This window comes from Octopus bimaculoides, chromosome 2, assembly GCF_046866305.1.
Source record: "Octopus bimaculoides isolate indiv1 chromosome 2, ASM4686630v1, whole genome shotgun sequence".
Lineage (NCBI taxonomy): Eukaryota > Metazoa > Mollusca > Cephalopoda > Octopoda > Octopodidae > Octopus > Octopus bimaculoides.
Window position 1 is genome coordinate 157,034,281 of NC_142929.1, and position 24,994 is coordinate 157,059,274.

General features: G+C 38.9%; 1 protein-coding gene across 1 annotated transcript in view; it reads right to left on the bottom strand.

Annotated features, from left to right (window-relative positions):
* LOC106877055 (polyphosphoinositide phosphatase) overlaps positions 1-21,255 on the bottom strand; it is a 38,813-nt gene extending 17,558 nt beyond the window's left edge. The window contains exons 1-10 of the mRNA XM_052965678.2: positions 20,800-21,255; positions 17,168-17,266; positions 15,690-15,816; positions 14,992-15,148; positions 13,573-13,623; positions 12,488-12,648; positions 11,158-11,293; positions 10,624-10,720; positions 3,637-3,799; positions 1,118-1,215 (exon numbers count right to left, since the gene is read on the bottom strand). Of these exons, the coding sequence (XP_052821638.1) occupies positions 1,118-1,215; positions 3,637-3,799; positions 10,624-10,720; positions 11,158-11,293; positions 12,488-12,648; positions 13,573-13,623; positions 14,992-15,148; positions 15,690-15,816; positions 17,168-17,266; positions 20,800-20,865 (1,155 nt within the window). The 5' untranslated portion in view covers positions 20,866-21,255. The remainder of the gene's footprint in view (positions 1-1,117; positions 1,216-3,636; positions 3,800-10,623; positions 10,721-11,157; positions 11,294-12,487; positions 12,649-13,572; positions 13,624-14,991; positions 15,149-15,689; positions 15,817-17,167; positions 17,267-20,799) is intronic.
* Positions 21,256-24,994: the final 3,739 nt, after the last annotated feature.

Genomic DNA, 24,994 nt, shown 5'->3' on the forward strand with positions numbered 1-24,994 from the left:
GGTGTTATTTCAAGCAAGTCAAATGAGTGTGGAAAAACAAAACATGAGTGATGGAATAATCATCATCATCGTTTAACATCCGCCTTCCATGCTGGCATATAGGTGAATATTTCTCCATTAAAGGCCTTAGCTTTTATATGGTTGCTTGACATGCTAGAAACAACAGCAAAATCTTATTTCAATCTTATTGTGACTTCATCAACAATGTGCAACCCGCATTGTAATTCCTAAAGCTTTCAGTCCAACAGACAGTAAAAAAGTACGTATGTCAAGAATAGCTCTGTAGTTAAGAAGTTTGCTTTGCAATTATGGAATTTGGGGTTCAATCCCACAACAGGATACTTTAGATAAGTGTCATTTGCCATAGTCTTGGGTCAACCAAAGCCTTGTGAGTGAACTATGACAAATGGAAACTCTATGGAAATCTGTCAGAGAATGATTCCCATTTTTAGGTGGCGGACTTAATCCATCACCTGATTTAACACCATCACTTGTCCCATAGGAGCCTGAAGAGGACTCCACTCAATTGCAAGCATTTGGTTTATGTGAGACAACTTGCTGCCACCTCCCTTCATTTTCCAAGGCTCTTAACAAAAGGGATCATAGGTACTGTCCTTCTTCTTTTCACTAAGCCATTAAAAACTTTAAAATAAATATAAAAATAAAAACGACCATAAAGATTATGTCATTGTATAAATTCTCTCTGAGTAATCAAACACAGCATAGGAAATCAGACAACAAATGAGACAAAAGAGTACTATATATGTTGACACACACAGCCTTTGTTTCAATAATTTTTGAAAATGCTGAAGAATTTAATAAAATAACTGTCCTTACTGAGTGGATTTTTAGAACATAAACTGTCACAAAATTTATATGGAAGCATTTAATTTAAATCACTTTAAAACAGGAAGTATGTATCGTACAATCAGAGACAGTCTTGAGTGGGTTGGTAACAAAAGAGTTAAATTTAATTAATTGGATTACTTTTTTATTGGTTCTAACAAATGTATGTGATCATGTTGGGACACGTATAAAAAACAAAACCCTTTAAAATGCAATAAACAACTATTACAAGAAATAATGAGTATAAATTTGAATGCTACAGAACGCTCACCTTCACCAAGTTAAGAACAATAATAGGAGCTCCAAATCGCTTTATAACATCATTGAAATGTTGACCAGCAACAAAAGCATAAGGGTCTGCTTGATCGACTGAAAGGTAGGAGAGAGAAGTAAATCATTAAGTAATACAGTATTACCTCGGTTTTCAAACAACTCTGATTATGAATAAATCATGCTTTATCTCCTGTCTTTCTCATATTCATTTAATACAGTAGTACTTCGGTTTACAAACACCTCTGATCATAAATAGTGCTTTATATATATATATATATATATATATATATATATATATATATAAGCGAAATCGTGATGGCACCTGTGCCCAGCGTCGCCTTTCTGGCACTTGTGCCCGCGGCATGTGTAAGGACTTTCGAGCGAGATCGTTGCCAGTGCCCCTGGACTGGCTCTTGTGCGGGTGGCACATAAAATACACCATTTTGAGCGTGGCCGTTGCCAGTACCGCCTGACTGGCCTTCGTGCCGGTGGCACGTAAAAGCACCCACTACACTCTCGGAGTGGTTGGCGTTAGGAAGGGCATCCAGCTGTAGAAACTCTGCCAAATCAGATTGGAGCCTGGTGTAGCCATCAAGTTTCACCAGTCCTCAGTTGAATCATCCAACCCATGCTAGCATGGAAAGCAGACTTTAAACGATGATGATGATGATATATATATATATATATATATATAAAGCACGATTTATTCCTGACCAGAGTAGTTCGAAAACTGGGGTACTACTGTACTACCATTTTAGCTTATTGGTAAAATAAGGTTTTATTTGTACCTTGGGTTATGAAGATATGATGATTTCAAATCAGCACTTGGTGCTTAACATCCACTTCTAATTACACAATGACTTCAAGAATATACATGTCCTTACAAACAGAATAAATCAACACAAATACGTTTTCCTAGAAAAAAAACAACTAATGTTAAAATTACTTTTTTTTTTTTTAATGTCCCACCCTTATCGGCTTAGAAAAATGGGTGTAATGATACTATGATGACGATGAGATAGAGGATGAAGAGGGTGGTGGTGGTGGTGGTGGTGGTGGTGGTGGTGACAGCAGCAGCAGCAGCCACAGGCCACGAGGTTAGAATATTGTATTATTGGCCACTAAGTCATAAGTTCATACCCTACAACAGCTTGCTTACTACCCTCAGGCCATCTGGATAAAATATAGGTGCAACACACCAGCTTCACAGCTGAATTTCTGGCAAAAAGAACTGAAACTGCAACAGTTCAGTATTGGGAAATACTCAAATACATAAAAACTGCATCTCAAAAACTGTGACTAACATAAAGCTGGTCACTAACATACACTAACTTGGACCCACAGAGGTGCTGTCTTCTCTCTGCCTTTTCTGATACTACTATAATGACCTCTGCTACTCAAAGTTGACTGGTTTCATGCCATCTCCACTCAGACACTCCCACCTTATTTCTCTCTCTTCCTCCCATTACCCATACTGTTTCCACCACTCAAACAACTATACCCGTCCTTTCCTTCAGATAATGTCACTTCACAGGAATTCCTTTCTATTTTTTTTCTTCCCGCTACTATTGGTCTGCAAATGTTCAAACGGAATTTTAACAACATCAAGCTCACCAGCCTTGGAAGGCCTGCAAAGGCCATGAACACATATCCTTCCAATCCATCAAACCAATCAAAGATGAAAATACTGTACCAGTAAAAAGGTAAGCACTGCTGTCATTCAAGAGCAAGTCTGACTTGGTAACTTGTACCATGCTTTCATTAATCAGTTTTGTTGCCTGTGTAGTCACAAGCAGACATTAACACTTTTCTGGCTCTCCCACCCTTAACCCAGCAGAACAACTAGAATGTGAAGCAAGAGGGAGAGAGGGTTGTACCAGTACTGGAGTGGTACTTTCATTTTCAGCAGAAGGAATTGGTGCAACATAATGTGAAGCGATTTTCTCAATGTGCCACCTGGTCCAGGAACTGAACCTACAATATTATGCTTGTGAGCCTAACACCCTAACCACAAGGCCATACACCTTCACACTGTACTGATACCAGTGAAAAATGCACGGAAAAGACTTTTTGAAATATATGAAAGCTGCTAGCACTCTACGTAACATTATTCTTCTTCTAGAATAGAGAGTATAGTCCCTTCAACTAGCCATGATTAATACTTATTTTATGAATACCTTAGAGATGAAATGCAAAGTTCTTTACCGACAGGATTTAAATTTAGGATGTTGACAAAACTCAGTTCTAAAACCATCAAATGAGAAAGGCTACAGTCAGTAATCAGCATTTGACAGGTATGTATTTTATCTAAGCCATAAGAATGTAAGGTTTGTAAATTTTGACATGACTTGAACTCATAACATAAAGTGCTGTAATTAAATATTACAAGGAATTTTATCCATTACTCTACAGACACTACCAATTTACCATCATTCCAAAGTTAGATATTGATAAAGAAAGTAAGAAATAAAATATAATTGCCTTAAAAACATATACATATGTGTTTACAGAACTTACCAACAATTTGAGGCTTGGGAACCATTTTTGAAATATCTTGAGACCAGAACAAAGGTATGGAACCTCGGAGTTGCACAAAAGACGAAACACAAGCAGAATTCAGGAATGTTACTGAAGCATCATGGACAATTTGTTCTGTTTCAACTTCATTTGCTACTGCACCCTACAAATAGAAAAGAGATCCAATGCTTATATAGCTGATGATAATGGAGCTTTCTATATGGATTTTACACAGCGTTTGAAATATATACAAAATCATCATCATCATCATCATCATCGTTTAACGTCCGCTTTCCATGCTAGCATGGGTTGGACGATTTGACCGAGGACTGGTGAAACCGGATGGCAACACCAGGCTCCAGTCTGATTTGGCAGAGTTTCTACAGCTGGATGCCCTTCCTAACGCCAACCACTCAGAGTGTAGTGGGTGCTTTTACGTGTCACCCGCACGAAAACGGCCACGCTCGAAATGGTGTCTTTTATGTGCCACCCGCACAAGCCAGTCCAGGGGCACTGGCAACGATCTCGCTCGAAAATCCTACAGGAGCCAGTCAGGCGGTACTGGCAACGGCCACGCTCAGAATGGTGCATCTCATGTGCCACCCGCACAAGAACCAGTCCAGGGGCACTGGCAACGATCTTACTTGGCTTGCCGGGTCTTCTCACGCACAGCCCATTTCCAAAGGTCTCGGTCCGTAGTCATCGCCTCGGTGAGGCCCAATGTACGAAGGTCTTGCCTCACCACCTCAGCCCAGGTCTTCCTGGGCCTACCTCTTCCACGGGTTCCCTCAACTGTTAGGGTGTGGCACTTTTTCACGCAGCTATCCTCCTCCATTCTCACCACATGTCCATACCAGCGCAATCGTCTCTCTTGCACGCCACAACTGATGCTTCTAATGTTCAGCTTTTCTCTCAAGATACTTACACTCTGACGGGTATTCACATTGACATTACACATCCAACGGAGCATACTGGCTTCATTCCTTGCGAGCTTACGTATGTCCTCAGCAGTTACAGCCCATGTTTCACTGCCATGTAGCATGGTTGTTCGTACGCATGCGTCATACAGTCTGCCTTTTACTCTGAGTGAGAGTCCCTTTGTCGCCAGCAGGGGTAAGAGCTCTCTAAACTTTGCCCAGGCTATTCTTATTCTAGCAGCTACACTTTCAGCGCACCCACCCCCACTACTAACTTGGTCGCTCAGATAGCGGAAGCTATCGACTACCTCTAGTTTTTCACCCTGGAATGAGATAGAAGTTGTTTCCTGTTTGTTTGCAGTCTTTATTGCACCTGAACATCTGCCACAAACAAAAACTAACTTGCTAGTTAACCTGCCTTTGATGTTGCTGCACCTCTTATGTGTCCATAGCTTGCACCGGGTACATCTTATAGAGTTACTACCTACTCCTTTTCTACATACTGAGCAGGGCCATCTACCTGAAGGGGTTTGTGTTTTATCTACCTTCCTACTTATTAGGATTTTGGTTTTAGCTAGGTTGACTCTAAGGCCCTTCAATTCTAGACCTTGCTTCCACACCTGAAACTTCTCCTCTAGTTCTGATAGTGACTCCGCAATTAGGGCAAGGTCATCAGCATAGAGGAGCTCCCAGGGGCAACCTGTCTTGAACTCCTCTGTGATTGCCTGGAGGACTATGGTAAATAATAGGGGGCTGAGGACGGAGCCTTGGTGGACCCCTACCTCTACCCGGAATTCATTGCTGTACTCATTTCCAACCCTCACCTTACTGGCCGCATCTCTGTACATGGCTCGCACAGCTCTCACTAGCCATTCTTCTATCCCAAGTTTCCTCATTGACCACCAGATAAGGGATCGGGGGACCCTGTCAAAGGCTTTCTCCATGTCAACGAAAGCCAGGTACAGAGGTTTATCCTTGGCTAGGTATTTCTCTTGCAACTGTCTCACTAGAAATAAGGCATCAGTAGTGCTTTTACCTGGCACGAACCCAAACTGCATCTCATCTAAATTGATTCGCTCCCTAATTAGTTGGGCTATGACCCTCTCTGTAACTTTCATAACCTGATCTAACAGCTTGATGCCTCTGTAATTATTTGTATCTAAAGCGTCCCCTTTACCTTTGTAGCAGTTGACTATGATGCTGCTACACCAGTCATAGGGTATGACTCCTTCGTGTATCACCTGGTTCGTAATACGGGTGACTAGGCTATAGCCAACACTGCCAGATATTTTGAGCATCTCTGCAGTGATTCCTGATGGGCCGGGGGCTTTCCCGGTCTTCATACTCTTAATTGCTTTATCTACCCTGGTACTATCAACTCGGATAGCTGGTCCCTCTATTGGGTCGACATAAGGCAGGCTCTCTTTCTCCCATTCATTCTCTTTATTAAGCAATCTATCGTAGTGGCATCTCCAGACCTCTTTCTTTGCATCCTCATTTAATGCAAGCGTACCATCATCCATGCGAACACATTTCTCTCCTACAACATCACTATTCTCTCTCCTACACTGTCTTGCAACACGAAATACCTCGAGTCTTTGGTCCTCACGGCGCAGAACATTGGCAAATCTTTCCTTATCTGCTTCCCCTCTGGCTAAATAAACCTGTCGCCTAGCCTCCCTTCTGGCACATTGGTACAATTCCCTGCTACCACCGTTCTTCCAGTCCTTCCAAGCTTGTTTCTTTTGTCTAATAGCCCTGTCTACCTCCTTGTTCCACCACCACGTTACTCTGGGTTGGGAGGGGACCTTACACCACCCACAAATCTGGTCGGTGGCTTTCAACAGGTTGTCCCGCAGAAATCTCCAATTGTCTTCCACGTTGTATGATGCTATATCCCCTTCTATTTCGTTAAATGCTTCAAGTAACTTGTCTCTAAGTCTCTGTCCGTTTGCAGGGTCTTTAAGCTTCCACACCCTTCTTCTCCAAGCCTGTCTAATTCTGGGCACCCATTTTGCCTTGATCCCAAAGTCGCTAACTACTAATCTATGTTGTGGGGTACATTCTTCGCCAGGGTAGGTTTTGGCATTTATAAGCCGCCCTCTTTCCCTATTTCTGGCGAGGATGTAGTCGATTTGGCTAGAGTGTCTGCCGGAGCGGTAGGTGACTAGGTGACTGGCAGGTTTCCTGAAGTTGGTATTGCAGACCATAAGATTGGTTGCATCACAGAACTCCAGCAGTCTGGTTCCCTCCTCGTTGCGGGAACCGAAGCCATAGCCTCCATGTATGCCATGGAAGTCCCCAGCACGACGTCCGACATGACCGTTGAAGTCTCCAGCCACAAAGAGAAGGTCCCTGTCACTCGTCGACGAGGTAGTTTGCAAGAGGGTGTCATAGAATTGGTCTTTCAGACCATCTGGTAGCCCAGGTTGAGGTGCATAGGCTGAGATGACAGTAGCTAATCTATGATGAAGCACTAGTCTGATCTTAAGTACTCTGTCACTTACTCTAACGACCTCGATTACCTTATCCACCCATTTCTCCGCTAGAAGTATTCCTACGCCCCCGACCCCGTCAGTGTTCCCTGCCCAGAAAATCTTGTACCTGTGTTCTTTGCCTGTGAGGAACCTTGCAGAACCTCCTCTCCATCTTACTTCCTGGATGCAGCACATATCTACGCATCTCCGTTCAAGCATCTCAACAATTTCACCAGATCTACCTTTCAGCGTGCCCACGTTGAGAGTGCCAATCCTAACAGTATGGGTGTTGGGGGTGTGGGCCTGTAGCCTGGGAAGGGGAAAAGCAGTGTCGTGTACCTGAAAAGAAAACTTGCAATTGGAAGAATTCATAAGCAAAACAGTACCTACAACCTGCAAACATTTCTCAACCTTAATGCGCTACCCAAAGGTAGGGGAGAGGATGGCCAAGGCCACTAGATGGGTTCCGGGAGACAGCCGAGGTTGACAGGATGACAGAGGGATGAACTTCCGGTGGAGGGGGCGGGATGACAGAGGAATGAACTTCCGGTGGAGGGGGTGGGATGACAGAGGAATGAACTTCCGGTGGAGGGGGTGGGATGACAGAGGAATGAACTTCCGGTGGAGGGGGTGGGATGACAGAGGAATGAACTTCCGGTGGAGGGGGCGGGATGACAGAGAAATGAACTTCCGGTGGAGGGGTGGGATGGCAGAGGAATGAACTTCCGGTGGAGGGGGTGGGATGACAGAGGAATGGACTTCCGGTGGAGGGGGTGGGATGACAGAGGAATGAACTTCCGGTGGAGGGGTGGGATGACAGAGGAATGAACTTCCGGTGGAGGGGTGGGATGACAGAGGAATGAACTTCCGGTGGAGGGGGTGGGATGACAGAGGAATGAACTTCCGGTGGAGGGATGACAGAGGAATGAACTTCCGGTGGAGGGGCGGGATGACAGAGAAATGAACTTCCGGTGGAGGGGGTGGGATGGCAGAGGAATGAACTTCCGGTGGAGGGGGTGGGATGACAGAGGAATGAACTTCCGGTGGAGGGGGTGGGATGACAGAGGAATGAACTTCCGGTGGAGGGGTGGGATGACAGAGGAATGAACTTCCGGTGGAGGGGGTGGGATGACAGAGGAATGAACTTCCGGTGGAGGGGGTGGGATGACAGAGGAATGAACTTCCGGTGGAGGGGGTGGGATGACAGAGGAATGAACTTCCGGTGGAGGGGGTGGGAGGGCGGGTTACCGCCAGCGAGTAGATAGGGCTCTTAATTGTAGATTTTAAATATTTGAGAGACAACAATGCATAAATCGTAATTTTTTAAAAGAGCAATGAATTCTGGGTGATTAGAATATAACGTAGCATGAATTTAGGAAGCTTAGAAAATGAATAAGCATGAATTTAAGACAACTGAATTCAATTGAATTTCATGGAGAGAAACAAGATAAATAATAGGGGGCAAAACTAAAGCGCAGGGTATTGAGATGTTTGAGGCCGTAAATAAATAAAAAATCTCTATCTTATCTGCATCTTGGGTATTTCGTCGTAGTACGTCAGCGAGATAATTTAGAATGGGTTTCTCATTTATATATAGCCAGAACCTGAAGACCTTAAGGAAAAACTACGAAGGGGAGAGAGAGGATGGAGGGGTAGACAGAGGCATGGCAGGAGAAAAGATCATCATCATCATCATCATATATATATATAAAGAGAGAGAGAGAGAGAGAGGGGGGGGGACCAGTCAAGCAGCACATCACGCTGTAATTCTTGGGCTGAGAAATCAACACTTAAAAGCCATAATTTTAAGGAGCGATAAGAATTTTTGAATAGAGTAGATAGGGCTCTTAATTGTAGATTTTAAATATTTGAGAGACAACAATGCATAAATCGTAATTTTTTAAAAGAGCAATGAATTCTGGGTGATTAGAATATAACGTAGCATGAATTTAGGAAGCTTAGAAAATGAATAAGCATGAATTTAAGACAACTGAATTCAATTGAATTTCATGGAGAGAAACAAGATAAATAATAGGGGGCAAAACTAAAGCGCAGGGTATTGAGATGTTTGAGGCCGTAAATAAATAAAAAATCTCTATCTTATCTGCATCTTGGGTATTTCGTCGTAGTACGATTATTATTTATTCAGAGTAGTATTTGACTGGCAAGTAACTCGATCTGGGACCATGCATAGAAATTCAAGCAGCTACAACATGGAAGAGTCATTTAATTATACACAAGGCTGTTAAATTCACTTTAAATTTATTTCGTGAGTTCTGCTGTTATGTGATGAAAACTTTGACATCTCATGAAATAAATTTGAAGTGAATTTAGCAGCTTTCTGTGATATATAATGGTTTATTCACAATGTAATTGTAATTCCATATTTTACAGCTTTCTATCACTGAACCTGTGGCCATATCAGGGTAACCCCTTCTCAGCGTTGATTATAGTCAAGTATATCCAACTTAAGAAAGATGCAAAGGTAGAGTGGATCTGGTTGGGCATTGAATTTGTAATGTAGAGAGACATAAACTAAATATTACGAAGTATTTTCTCCAAGCTCTACCAATTCTTCTCTCCACCTCCAATGTTATATATATATATATATATATATATATATATATATATATATATATATCATCATCATCGTCGTTTAAAGTCTGCTTTCCATGCTGGCATGAGTTGGACGGTTTGACTGAGGACTGGTGAGCCAGAAGGCTGCACCAGGCTCCAATCTGATCTGGCAAAGTTTCTACAGCTAGATGCCCTTCCTAATGCCAACCACTGAGAATGTAGTGGGTGCTTTTACGTGCCATCGACACGAGGACCAGTCGGGCAGTTCTGGCAACGACCATGCTCCAAAGGTGTTTTTTACATGCTACCTGCACAGGAGCCAGTCTGGCGGCACTGGCAACAAACATGCTCAAATGTTGTTTTTCACATGCCACCAGTACATGTGTAAGTAAGGTGATGTTGGCAATGATCATGCTTGAATGGTGCTTTTTACGTGCCACCGGCACGGGAGCCAATCAGCGACCTTGGCAATGATCACACTCAGATGGTGCTTTTAACGTTCCACCGGCACGAGTGCTAATCAGGCGGGACTGTCATCAGCCACATCAGCGATTTTGATCTTGGTTTCACTTGCCTCAACAAGTCTTTGCAAGCAAAGTTTATTGTCCAATGAATGAGGGGTACTCATAAGTGGGCTGGTTACACCCACGAGCATAGGCCATGGGTTATGGTCTCACTTGGCTTGTTGGGTCTTCTCAAGCACAGCATATCTCCAAAGGTCTCAGTCACTAGTCATTGCCTCAGTAAGGCCCAATGTTCGAAGGTTGTGCTTCACCACCTCATCCCAGGTCTTCCTGGGTCTACCTCTTCCACAGGTTCCCTCAACTGCTAGAGATGTTAGACACTTTTTCACACAGTTGTCCTCATTCATTCGCAACACATGACCATACCAGCGCAGTTATCTCTCTTGCACACCACATCTGATACTTCTTAAATCCAACTTTTCTCTCAGGGCACTTATGTAAAAGAGAATAAAGAGAATAAAAGAGAATAAAAGAGAATAAAGAAAATCTTACTCTGTTGTTGGCTCCTCTCTTTAAGAAACGAGTTCCAGCAAACTGATTTGACCGGCGACCAATTAGGGTTAAATAAATAGGTTTACCAAATACACAAATATCTAAGAGAAGTTAAGGAGAACAGAATGACAATGTTGTAAATTCAGTGACCCTTTATTGCCACTATTCTTACAACTACATACTAAATAAGCTAAAGAGGACCTTCTAAGTAGTTACGTCACCTACGAGTAATAGTAGATTAATATCCCTCAAATTCACACCCAGTTGTTTTACAAAAACTAAAACTCATTGGATAATGTTGTCTTGGACACAATCAATTAATTCAATATGTCAAAATAAAAGATGAGATGATAGTCCCAATTGGGACCTTTCCTCATAGGTCTGTTACATCAAGGCTGATATGAGATGAAACAAAAAGGAGAGTGGTCACTTAACTTACAAGAAATATCAGTAAAATTTCCCTTAAATCACAGTTCAATCTTAAAAAAAATAAATGAAGGCAGTGAAATTTTCACACAATGATAAAACAAAAGGATATTGACTTGTCCAATAAAGCCATGTATAATGTTGATAACCCAGTCTGAATGCACCATATCTTTACATGGCTGTTGAAGAGCTGCATTCCAAACAAATTTACTTGAAGCAACATTTTTCACTCCTAAAATACAGTCTGAAAGAAAGAAAGGAGAGAAAAAAGTAAAATTTATAATATTCCAAATAAAATATATGCTCTAGATTAGTTAGAAGAATGAATCAGAAACACTTTTTTTAAAGTTATTACACCTATCAATATTCATTCACTCAAACCCTATCTTTCAGTTACTTAAGGTCTATCAAGTAGTGATAACAGCCATGCTATGCTGAGGAGGTCTAAGAAGCTTAAAAATCATTTAGCAAAGATCAGACTCATTCACCACTATGTTCCTCCATTCAATTTTTGCATAATTTAAATTTTGGAGATGTCTCCTTTGCCTTTCTTAGTATGAAACAATTTCTTGCTGACTTTAACTAATATTTTTGATTTATTACATTAAGCATGTTTGCATTAATTTAAGCACATTAGTTAAATTTGTTAATATAATTATGGCAAATAACGAGATTGGTAAAGATAAACATAATGAGGGTGAAAATAATATTTTTGAAAGCATAATCAGGTATGGTTGTGTAGTTAAAATTTTGCTTCCCAACCACATGATTCAAGATTCAGTCCCACTGCCTTCCATCATGGGTTAGTCTCTTCTACAACAACCCTGGGCCAACCAAAGCTTTGTGAGGGTATGTGGTAGATAGAAACTGATAGAAGCTCGTCACACACACAAGTATCTATATATATATATATATATATATATATATATATATATTTGAGTGTGGCCGTTGCCAGTACCGTCTGACTGGCTTTCGTGCCGGTGGCACGTAAAAGCACCTTCTACACTCTCTGAGTGGTTGGCATTAGGAAGGGCATCCAGCTGTAGAAACTCTGCCAAATCAGATTGGAGCCTGGTGTAGCCATCTGGTTTCACCAACCCATGCTAGCATGGAAAGCGGACGTTAAACGACGAAGATGATGATGATGTATATATATATACATAGATATATATATATATATATATATATATATATATATATATATATATATATATATATATATATATATATATATATATATATATATATATAATGGACAGAGTTGAAGTGTGAAGATAGTGTATGTGAATTGATCAACTCTGTAGGGTTAATTATGTAATCTTGTTATGCACATTGTGAACTATTCAATTCAACAGTAAATTTTCTATCAATTCACATACACTGTCTTCGCACACCAACTCTGTCAACCAGGTTGATAAATTGATAAAAAAAAACTTACCTTCTGGTAAAGTGTAAGGAGTAGCTGTAGTGTGAAACTTACTCCTGTCCACAAAAAGATATGAGTAAGAATCAGAATTGTGAGACGAATCTTTAGAACCTGATGGTGAGTTTGTTTGAGCCATGTTGTATTGTAGAGAGTGAGTTAAATCATAACTGTAACTGTAATTCAAATGAAATTAATATAATTAACAGTTAATTGTAGTAAATAGAGAAAATTCAGAATCATCATGATTATCGACAACTTTTTATTATCCATGTCAACAATGGGTTGGCTGTGATATTTATCATTATCACAATGTAACAGCAATATTATGTGCCACGTAAAAAGTATTGGTGATAATGCTACATAAAAAGCACACAGTAAACTCTGTAAAGTGGTTAATGTTAGGAAGGGCATCCAGCTGTAAAAACCAAGCCAAAACAAACTATGGAACCTGATGTGAGCCCTGGCCTTGCTAGTTCCCGTCAAGCTATCCAACCCCTGAGAGCATGGAAAATGGACATTGAATATTGATGATGGTAACAAATACAACTGTTTAAATGTCTGAAAGTGTTGTTAATAAGAGCATATATGTCAGTGGTTTGGTGGACAAAGCCAATATTATGTATAGTTTCTACTCTGAATTTGTGAAGGCACATGGCTAAGTGGTTAAGGTGTTGTGCTCGTGATCATAAGAGCATGATTCTGATTCCCTGACCAGGTTGTGTGTTGTGTTCTTCAGTAAAACACTTCATTTTACATTGCTCCAGTCCACTCACCTGTAAATGAGTCCCCCTGCAATGGATCAGCTTCCCATTCATAGGAAGCCATGGGAAACAAGTAACCAGTCTGATGAGTCCGCAAACTCAAGACACAACTCATACAATTTGAATGTAACCTGGTACATATTCAAGAATAAGACACCTGACAAAGCTTGAAAATCAAACCAATTGCAATGTATTGTAGATGTAAATATTTTTGTATCTAAAGACAAGATTAATAGTTTCATCTTTAGATTCAATTAGAATTGTGATTAATTCCTACAGGTAAATTATCAATGTATCATTAACTATGAAATGGTTTTAGAATGAAAATAACCTTACCTGAAGTAGAAATTACTAGAAAGATCTACATTCTGAAACATTTTCACATATCTACAATAAAAGAGAATTAAAACATTGAGCTAATCACAGCAATTAATCAAATTTAAAATGCTAAACCATCATAATCTCAACATCATTTTAGTGCAAAGTAGCCCAATCCTAAGTCCACTCCTCAGGAAGGCCTAATATTCTTAGTTCCTTTCTTAATTCTGTATAAGTATTTTCCATGTTACACTGAATCTAGATGAGTGTTATTCAATTTTGATGCAGTCAGAATTGTATAAATAGTTTGGCAAGTTACAGCGAGATTCAACTCCTGCTGAAATGCATAAGCGAAAATCAAACACATCTGAGCTGTTTTCTGTATCCACTAATGAAAAGAATTAGTATTGTTCATCACCAAATAATATTTCCTTAACCACTTGCCTGCAAATACATTAGCTGCACAACATTCTAAACATTAAATATATATTCACCTAACTCTCAGTTCACATATACATCAGCTGATACTCAGAATAAATTATCTTGTAGCTTAGATTCAGTAATCACTGAACAAGGAAAATCACATAACACCACATAGAGCATAACAATCAATTCTACATATGAGAGTATTACAAGTCTTTGTCTAAAATAATTTTAGAGCAATGCTAGCAATAACCTTATACAGAACTTGGTTGCAGTGTAACTATTAAAACAGAATAGAACTAATGTTGGGTCTTGTTAAAAGAAACTGTTTTTTAAATGCCATAATAGGAGTTGTGAAGGAACACAGCCTAGTGATTACGGTATAGCACTCATGATCAGAAGACTGTGGTTTTCCAGTAGTGTATTGTGTTCTTGAGCAAAACATTTCATTTCACATTACTCTTGTCCACTTGGCTATAAATGGGTTAACCCTGCAATGGACTGGCATTCTGTTCAGGGAGAACGTTGGCCTGCCAGCCTGCCTGCAAAGCCAGCAGTGTGGGATCATGCGAAAGCTACAATGCATGGTAGTACATTGTGACCAGCAGTATATAACATCCAATAATTTGGTCAATATAGTGATAATAAAAGTCATACAGCAATGATCATAAGTTGTAGAATAGCATTTACAGAGAAGTTTTATAATAGGAGTCATATAATAGCACTTGTATAATAGTAGCACTTGTATAATAGAAGCACTTGTATAATATCATAAAATAACATTTATATAATAGAAGTAATATAATAGATGTATATAAGTCAAATAATAGCAACCATATAGAAAAGATAATAATAGCAGTCATATAAATGAAGTCATAATCACAGGCAATAACAGAAGCTAAATAATGAAAATGATATCATATCAACAGCTAGATAACAAGTCATATAACAGCAGGCATACAATAACAAATCTATAATAATAAAAGAATTGGAGAAAAAAGACCAATGCCATACCGACTTTCATCCGAATGGATATGATGAGTTCCCACATTAGGTATGTATATCATACATGTATCCTCAACTTTATAAATTGTGTGTGGACCAATTAATGCAACACGGCGCCGTTTTGTAATTAAGATCATATAATAACCTTCTAAAAAACGTACAAACCCTGCAGAAAATAGAGAATATTACACATCAGTAAGCATAAAGCACTACAGATTAATAGGTATTTTATTCAGAGAAGATGAAGTTTAGTTTATAAATAATATCTTTTAACAAAAGCACAAGTTCATAAATATATATGGGGTGGAATATAGCAGATAAAATCAATACCAGTTTTGATTAGTACTAATTTTATCAACAATGGAAAGATGACTGTTAAAGTTGACGTCAATAGAAACTTAACTCAAAGCATAAAAATTTAGTCAGCAATTTAGTCATGAGTGAAAACTTGTTGCACATAAACAGAGTGCATTGTATACAAGTTTTTTTTTTTGGCAGTTTCTTCACAGTTTCAGCGAAGACAAAGGATCTGTGCCCTTGACTTTTTGCAAGACAAGTAAGATTGATGCAGTTGTCATTCAGTTTGAGCAGCTGCAAGTTGATTATTGTGAGGAATATGTGGCTGGAAAGTAAACAACATGTTGCAATCAAAAAGGAACCAAAAAGAAAGAGAATCAGAAGATAGCCTGAAAAGTACTATAACTTACCAGCAATACCAAAAGCTGATTCAGATTTAAACAACCCAGAACCACCTTTTAGAATACTTGATAGGGGTCTATTACCCGATTCGATCATTGCAAGTGTATTACGCACTTCATCTGCTGTGTACACTTTCTGCAGGAAAAAAAAAGACATATTATGGTCAATATAATCCTACTACTAGCACTATCACTACCATTATTTTGAATACAATCTTTTTATTTAAATTGTAAATGAAATTATGGTAGGCTCACATAGTCTAAGAAAGACAGCTCTGCAATTTCATGCTAAACCTGACAAATGATTCGTTTACAGTGATCAAGTGTTTGTGTTGTACATTAGCTCACTATCTCCATCAAATCAGTGTTGCTCAAACAGGTGCACAATGTACCACACGTCAGGTGTTGAAGTGATCAGAGAGTAATGTGAGAAGAAGTGTTTTGCTCAAGAACTCAATACATCACCTGTTCCAGGAATTGATTTCACAATCCTGAGTGCAACACCCTAAACACTCGGCCATGCACCTCAAGTAATTCTAAATGATAGCAGTCATATAAAAAGCAAACATATAACTTCCTCCCTGCAATCACAGAAGCCCTTTTCATAGTCTCTGAAACAGGTGGGAGAAAGCAATCTTCAAACTGGGGATCTGACTTGAATGCTCACAACAGAGTGTGCTCAATAAATAGCAGCCAACAGCCAGATGGATTTTAAACTGGGTGACGGATTAATTCTACCATCTAAAAATATCTCTCCACAGGGCTTCCTTACTGTTTTGTCTATCAAATTTGTTTCACAAGACTTTGGTTGACCAGAAGTTACAGTGGAATACACTTGTGTAAGAAACTACACAGTAGGATAAAACACAAAACTTACATAGTTGCACAGCAAAATTCTTAAACACAGCAATGCTTGCATCCATAGAACGTTTCTGTACAAGACAATTCCACTTACTTTAGTTGACATCAATGTAGAATACATGTCAGAAATTTCTAGGAATGATACTTCTTATAGACTAAAATCTTTTGCAAATGACTCAGTAGATATGGCACAAAGCTACAAGATCAGGAATCTTAAGATCATATCCACTGTGCACAGTGTATTTGGATACATTCATGAGTTCAGATTCAAATCAGAAATTAAGAACTAAATCTTCTGGATATATTTTCTACAATAAGCTGGTATTCTATCACAGGAAAAGTAGCATATCTGCTTTATCAGAGGAAGCAAAGAAAAGCTTACTTTCCAAAGATCAAACTCACTCCCCATAGTATACCACCATTCAATTTATAACTCTAATTTTACATTGATCTCCCTTGCTTTATTTCATAGGAATATATTTTATTTGATAAAGCTATTGATACATTAAGTATGTTTATGAAAGATAAAAAAGTGACTAAGTTGATTGAAATTTTTTTAACCATACATGAATAATGAATGACTGTAGAAAATTTGAAAAAAAAATGGATGCAATTTATGACCTTACCATGTCATCTTCCATAATTAGGTCACGTGGCTCATTTCTATGTATCTTGAGAATGCGAAACTTAGTCTCATCATTATTTGAACCAACGACATATATACGCTGAAAATGAGAGAATATTACAAGATACATTACCAAAAATAGAGATGGCCTATATTCAAAGAGAAAAAAGGCAAATAATAGTGAACTACAGATTTAAACACACTAACTGTAGATTTCCTATTCATGGAAGATTATACATTGTTTAATTACAAAAGATTCTCTAACCAATGAAGGAACCTCTATGTGGTCGTTCAAACTGCTAAAAGTAACAGCCAAATCTCCCTCAAATCATCTTAAAAAAGAAATGTTGGATAAAGGTGCCATGGATTACTTGGACATAACAAAAAGATGGGATAGTCATGACTGAAACACCTAAGTTATAAAAATAACTAAAGATTTTCAATTCTAAAGAAATCAGTATGTCAACAACCAGTAAAGACAAACCAATAAGGGAACTTCTACATGGGAGTTGCACCTGCAAGAAATAGCAGACAAATGTCACTCATATCCAAACCCTGCCATCTTGAAAAGGAAGGGACACAGTAGATAATGTAGTTTGAAATATGTAATGCCCAACATAAGTACAGTGTAGTTATAGTTGGAATGCTTTAATGGTTTGTTGAATCAGCACAAACCAGGAGCTAAATATTAGCAACAAACAGTTCTACAAATTTTATTACATGCACCTTCAGCTGAAATACTGAATATCCACCATGATTGCTCAACCTGCTCAAAATAGCAGCTAAATCTCCCTCAAATTACTCTCTTAAAAAAAAAGAATCAGATACAATGGATAATGTAATCCAAAATACAGTATCATGAAAATAAAAGATGCAATGGTCAAGGAACCTCTAATCTTTCAGTCTGCTCAAAATAGCAGCCACATCTCCCTCAGATCACACTCTATCAGCTTTAAAAAAAAAAAGGCACATTGGAAAATATATTCTTAGACACAGCTTGTTAGACTAAACAAGATGTAACAGATGGAACTTCTGCTGTAGGTTTTCTCAATTAGGTTAGACCTGTGACTAAACAATAATAATAAACCTTACAGAGACAAATTTAATATTGATTTCTAACATCGGCACAATAATTGATTAGTTGTTTATTTTATTGATTTTAAGTTAACATCAGCAAGATCTAAACTCAGAACGTGAGTACATAAGCCAGTTATACCCTAGCATTAGAGGGAACTTGTAGAAGAGGTAGACCCAGGAAGACCCGGGATGAGGTGGTGAAGCATGACCTTCGAATGTTGGGCCTCACGGAGGCGATGACAAATGACCAAGACCTTTGAAGATATGCTGTGCTCAAGAAGACCTGGCAAGCCAAATGAAACCATAACCGTGGCCTATGCCAGTGCAGCATAACCAGCCCATTTAAGGGTACCCTTCAATCATTGGGCAATAAACTGCGCTTGTTGAGTCAAGTGAAGTCATTGTCGTGGCCGATGACCATGCCGGTGGCACGTAAAAAGCGCCATTCAAGCGTGGTCGATGCCAGTACCGCCTGACTGGTTCTCGTGCCGGTGGCACATAAAAAGCACCCACTACACTCTCGGAGTGGTTGGCGTTAGGAAGGGCATCCAGCTGTAGAAACTTTGCCAGATCAGATTGGAGCCTGGTGCAGCCTTCTGGCTTGCCAGCCCTCAGTCAAACCGTCCAACCTATGCCAGCATGGAAAGCGAACGTTAAACGACGGATGAGGATGATGATAATATTATCTTCAAATGTAGAGATCATGGCTTCAAATTTAGGGAATGGATGCAAAGTGATTGATCGATCCCAGTACTCAAACGGAACTTATTTCATCAAACTTAGAAGGATGAAAGGCAAAATCAGCTTCGATGGGATTTGAATTCAGAACGTTAAGACACTCATGTATACAACAGTCTTTCGGAGAAGGTATACGAGAAGTGAAAGTACTTGTAATATACATATATTTATATATACACGTACACAAAAATACATAAACAAATGTGATTCAGCTGAAAGAAAAAGAAAGAATTTTTTACGGAATTTGCCGAACAAATGCTTTCACTTTTCATATTTTCTCTGAAAGATTGTCATATATCACAAGACATTTTGTCCAGCACAACCGATTCTGCCAATCTATTATTCTTTAATAAATACTGATTTCTTTCATATGCACAACCTATCCATTTAGTAAGTGGATGAAGGTATAGTCGATATCATTAACTTCTCCACGCACCCAGAACTTGATATTTTATTTTATCGCCCCATGAAAGGCAAAGATAACTTAGCTAGGATTTGAAATTAGGATGTCGAGGTCGCAAGGCATTGTCCGACACTCTTTCAATTAACCCATTAAAACTATTAATAACTCCGTCAACAATGAAGTGATTCTTCTCTTTCAAGTATTCGGGAAGAAGTGTCCTATTATGTCAATGAGATGAACAAGTGAATATGCTGTTCATGGTTTATAACATAAGGTTATTCCTAGTTTAAAGTTCACAAATAGGCATAATGAAACAGCAGTTAAATCGCATTAAATCACGCTCTACTGTGCCCATCTTTCGTTAGTCCACTCACCACACACACACTGGCTAATATAGACCTAAAATAGCAGTCTGAAAATAAGAGGGGATCGTCGTGGTAGGCACGATTTTAAGTGAAAGTGTGTTGTATCAGTGATTACCAGATGTTAAACAACAATGATGGGCGACATGGGAGCCTCTACATGGACTTTCGATTTACTAGAAGTAGCAGCCAAATCTCTCAAATCATAACGTACCGTTTGAAAAAGAGGGCGGATATATTATTAGATAATGTACTCCAAGGTAGGATACATCTGAAACAAATGGGTGAAATTGTTATGACTGGAACACCTTAGATCAAGGCTCTGCTTGATCAGCGCTAAGACAATTTGAACAAACGTAATAAAAATAGTGAAAATAAAATGATACATATAACAATAAGATTTTGATAAAATAAACTGTCCTAGTAAATTCCTAAGTATTACATTTGCATAACAATGGATATACTGCCAAATTCTACTTATCGTGTTTATATTGTTTCATCTAAGACTTATAATATCACGCACTGTCTGATAATGAATGATGAAACTTTCTGAAAACCTAAGGTGGCATATAACACCAGAACTCGATATTCTAAGAGATATAGTATAGAGTAATTAATTGCTTTTTTTTTAAATTTATTTAAATATTAGATATTAGTAATTACTCAATTTTACAACTAATTACTAAATGCAACATGTCGCTAAAACATCTTGCTTTCCGTACATTTCAGAACACTTGGTATGCGACTAAGTACAAACCCTCCCACGGAAATCTGAAAAATTGGGAATTAAAACCGAGTAGAGGACAGAAGACATGCACTAAAGTTTAATATATTCCTAATATAATGAAATTATGAATGAAATTATAACAAACACCTGTCAAATCGTCAGCGGAACACATAGGCTTTCATTTATCAATTAATTTACAATAGAAGAGTTATAAAGTTTTATAACAACTGGTCTGTTTTCTTGACTATTATATCTATTTACCGATTTTTTATACGATTTTAATGGTTAAAATATTTAACTGCAAATAAAGACTCGTAGAAACTTACCGCTTTTGTCTCATATAACAGCAGCTTTTGCATAGAGGAAATAAATGGAACTTCTGTTTGTTTCATTGTGGACGTTTTTGTTTTGTGTGTGTGTGTGGTGGGGATTATTTAGTGAATAAATATATAGTATTTGGGTTTTATTAACACTGACACGAAAATAATGTACGATAATTAGTAAGAAGAACAAAGTTTTGGATAAGAGACATCCTGAGTGTACTATTTAACAAATATTCCCGTTAATAGGAAAAAAAAATACAAAAATATCTCTGGTATGAAGAGACTGAAAACTATAGATTAAATGTAATGAGTAGGAAAATACTGAGGGTACAGATTTTCCTCTTTCTTGGTTCCGAAATGAATGTACATCACAGAGAGTAGAAAATAGCGAAGATGAGAACAAAATGTCTGTAATTCGTGTTGTAAACAAACTACTGGAATAAACAAATAACTAGAGAGGAAATGTAAGGAAGACAATTCACTTAAATCGTCTGCTATCTATAAAGATAACTACCAACATGACTTATAAATCCCATTCATATTAGTTTGAAATGTTAGCACAAAACCAGCAATTTCGGGAGAAGGATTAGGTTGATTACATCAAGTGTTCAACTGGAACCTTATTTTATCGACCCTGAAAGGATGAAAAGCAAAGTCGACCTCAGCGAAATTCCAAATCAGAATGTAAATACAGACGAAATGCCACTAAGCTTTTTGTTCAGTATACTAACGATTCTGTCAGCTCAAGGCGTTATAAATCCTTTTCATTTTAAGGATTACTTGACTAGTTTTTTTATCGTTTTTTTATCGAAGGAATGAAAGTCAAAGTTGATGTCTGCGGGGTCTGAAATCAGAGCGAAAAGGATCGTACTTAAAAACTGCGAGCATTTTATCTGACGCTTTAAAGAATGTCAGCCCACCACCGTGCAGCAACTTACTAAAAGTAGCAGCCAAATCTCACTCAAATTATAATTCTATCGTCCTTTAAAAATAAAGAGAGTACAAAGTGGATTTGGATAAACAAGAAGACGGCTTGGACGTTGCTGAAATGTCTTCATTCATAGGTCTGTTCAATAAATAACAAGTGATTTGTTGTACTGGTGTATCTCGAAAAATATCTAATATTACAAAGTCGTAAGGGTGATGGATTGACAAAATTAGTGGGATGGAGAGGAAAATACTTTATGACATTTAGTAGTCAAAAATCGGAGCTAATAAATAGAAAACTAAATTATATTAAACTATATTTTTAACATTAACTGAGTAAACATAAATCATCATCATCATTTAACGTCTGTCTTCCAAGTTGGCATGGGTTGAACGGTTTGACAGTAACTGGTGAGCCAGATGCACCAGACTCTATTGTCTGTTTTGGCATGGTTTCTATGACTGGATACCCTTCCTAATGCCAACCAGTTTACTGGGTGTACCGGGGGCTTTTATGTGACACCAGCACTGGTGCTTTTTAAGGGGAATTTCCAAATATACGTACAGTATCTCAAAAGTACAGAATCCTTTCGTTTTGGGTATATGAAATTATAATATTGCTTTCATCTATTGGATTTTTTTCATCAGTTACAACTTCACCGAAGAATAAAGTGAGCTGTTATGAAGGTTCTTTAAAAGAGAGGGTAAGAGACAAATTTGAGAGGGAAGAGGAGAGGTGAATTGAGGAAAGTATTTTAATGCCTTTGTGGGGAAGAGGTGGAGAGTGAAGTGCTGTCACTGATGGTAGTTGTTCAACCAACAAAGAATAAAGTACAGCCAGTGCTGGATTTTCAGGAGCTGAATGTGGCATATGGTGCTAGTGAAGAGGCTGTGGATATATAAAGGAGACTAGAGGTAGATGACTGGGGCTTCTACAATAGTAGATTTGAAGTCAGCCAAGCTACAATTTCATGTGGCCAAAAAACTGTGGAAATACCAGCTGGTGAAGTACAAGGATAAGATATATTGCTTCACAGGTACAGATTCACTAGCCCATATCCTACCAAACAAGGAGTGAAGTTGCTGCAGAAGTTTCTCACTATCATGCTGCAACAACTCCACATGTATACCATCTATAGCTGGAGACCTCCCATTATTCGTCCTTGAGACAACCACCGCAACTTCTTCTAGCATTGGTGGTTCTGCAAGAGCTGCCTTCACAGGTAATTCAGGGATGAGACTGAGAACATCCTCACTAACTACAGACTACTGATTCAAAAGTTCATCAAAGTGTTCTCGCCACCTTCACAAAATTTTATGTGAATCATGAAGAAGCTCTTTACCATCCCTGCTTCGAAGTGGCGTCATCAGAGAAGAAATCAGTTCATAAACTTCTCGCAAGAGACCATACAACAGCTTTGTGTTATTGGAATCCAACGCCGCCTGTATCTCACCAGCCTTCTTACTCCACTACATATCCCTCGTCTGAGAGAGCCTCCACCTCACACGTGATTTCATATCCTTGAGCTCCCTATGCAACACATCTCTCTCCTGTGGCTTTGCTGACAAATTGCATGACAAAGTACATTTTTTATCAGCCAATAAATCATCTATATGTTCATCATTTTCTTTAAACCAATCTTGATGCTTTCTTTGTATCAATCCCAGAACTTTCCTGCCTATATCATAAACTGACTTTTTAAGGGCTAGCCAATCTTCCCCAATATCTGCAACATTCATTTCCTCTCATAAAGTTCTCAGTCCAACACTGAGCCCCACGAAGAACACAAACACACTGCACATCTCATCTGTCATGCACAAGGATGTAATCCAGAATATGCCATTCTTTAGATGCAGGGTACATCAACGTGGTCTTAAACTTATTCTTTTGTTGAAATATAGTATTGGTAACACAAAGACGCAGCTCCTCGCACATCTGCAGCAGAAGCATACCATTACTATAACACTTTCTCACCCCATGCTTTCCAATTACAGTCTATGTATTAAAATCCCTGCCCACTCTAGCATTAAAGTCACCCAATACGACGACTTTGTCTGCTTGAGGGATATTTTTTATAATGCCCTTCAAAGCATGGTAGAAAGAAACTTTTTCGTCATCAGTAGAGCACATAGTTGGAGCATACACACTCACCAAGGTCACATAATTTCCTTTAACCAAAGGAATTCTCATGGACATAATATGCTTGTTAATCCTGACTGGGAATTCCTCCACAATAGTAGTCTTAACAGCAAATGTCACTCCAGCCTCTCCTCTAAACTCTTCATCTTTCCCTTTCCAAAAGAATGCATATTTTCCACAAGTTTCTGTAAGATGACCATCTCCAGCTAATCTCATCTCAGATAAAGCAACGATGTCAAGATCATGGCGTCGAAGCTCCTTCGCAACAAGAGCAATCCTTCATTCAGGACATTCTGAGGACACGCGGTTAAGCAGTGTCCATACATTCCAACAGCCAATATTCAATATTTTATTTGGTTCTATCACAGTAGCATGATGACGGCCAGGTTCAGACTGTGATGCTCTGGAGCCCCTGTCAGGCCAGACTCTTTCATCTGATGTGGTTCCAGAGTCCTTACTGCCATTTATTTTTATACTGTTTTGGTACATCATTGATTGTTTGCTTAAGGCTACAGCCAGCCATTCAGTTGTGACTCACAGCACTATCAATAATCATCAATTAGTTAATTGATTTTCGAGCGAGATCGTTGCCAGTGCCCCTGGACTGGCTTGTGCGGGTGGCACATAAAAGACACCATTTCGAGCGTGGCCGTTTTCGTGCGGGTGACACGTAAAAGCACCCACTACACTCTCTGAGTGGTTGGCGTTAGGAAGGGCATCCAGCTGTAGAAATTCTGCCAAATTAGACTGGAGCCTGGTGTTGCCATCCGGTTTCACCAGTCCTCAGTCAAATCGTCCAACCCATGCTAGCATGGAAAGCGGACGTTAAACGATGATGATGATGATGATGATGATGATTAATCAATCAATCAGTCAATGTTGTTATTGTGCAGTGCCTGTGCAAGAAGATTTTTTTTTAAAGTGAGGAAAGGCTGTGCACTGAGTCAATCCCACTCACAAAGCAACAGCAGCCATAACCCGAAAAGAAGAAATCAACATTATCGGTAACCAGAGCTGCAGGCTTTATGTTAGAGTTATCCCAGTTACCTGAGTTGCCTTCTCCTAGAAGGATGTCCTAACAATGGTTTACCGTGCAATCGGATATTCAGTCCTATTATTTCTATGTCCCCA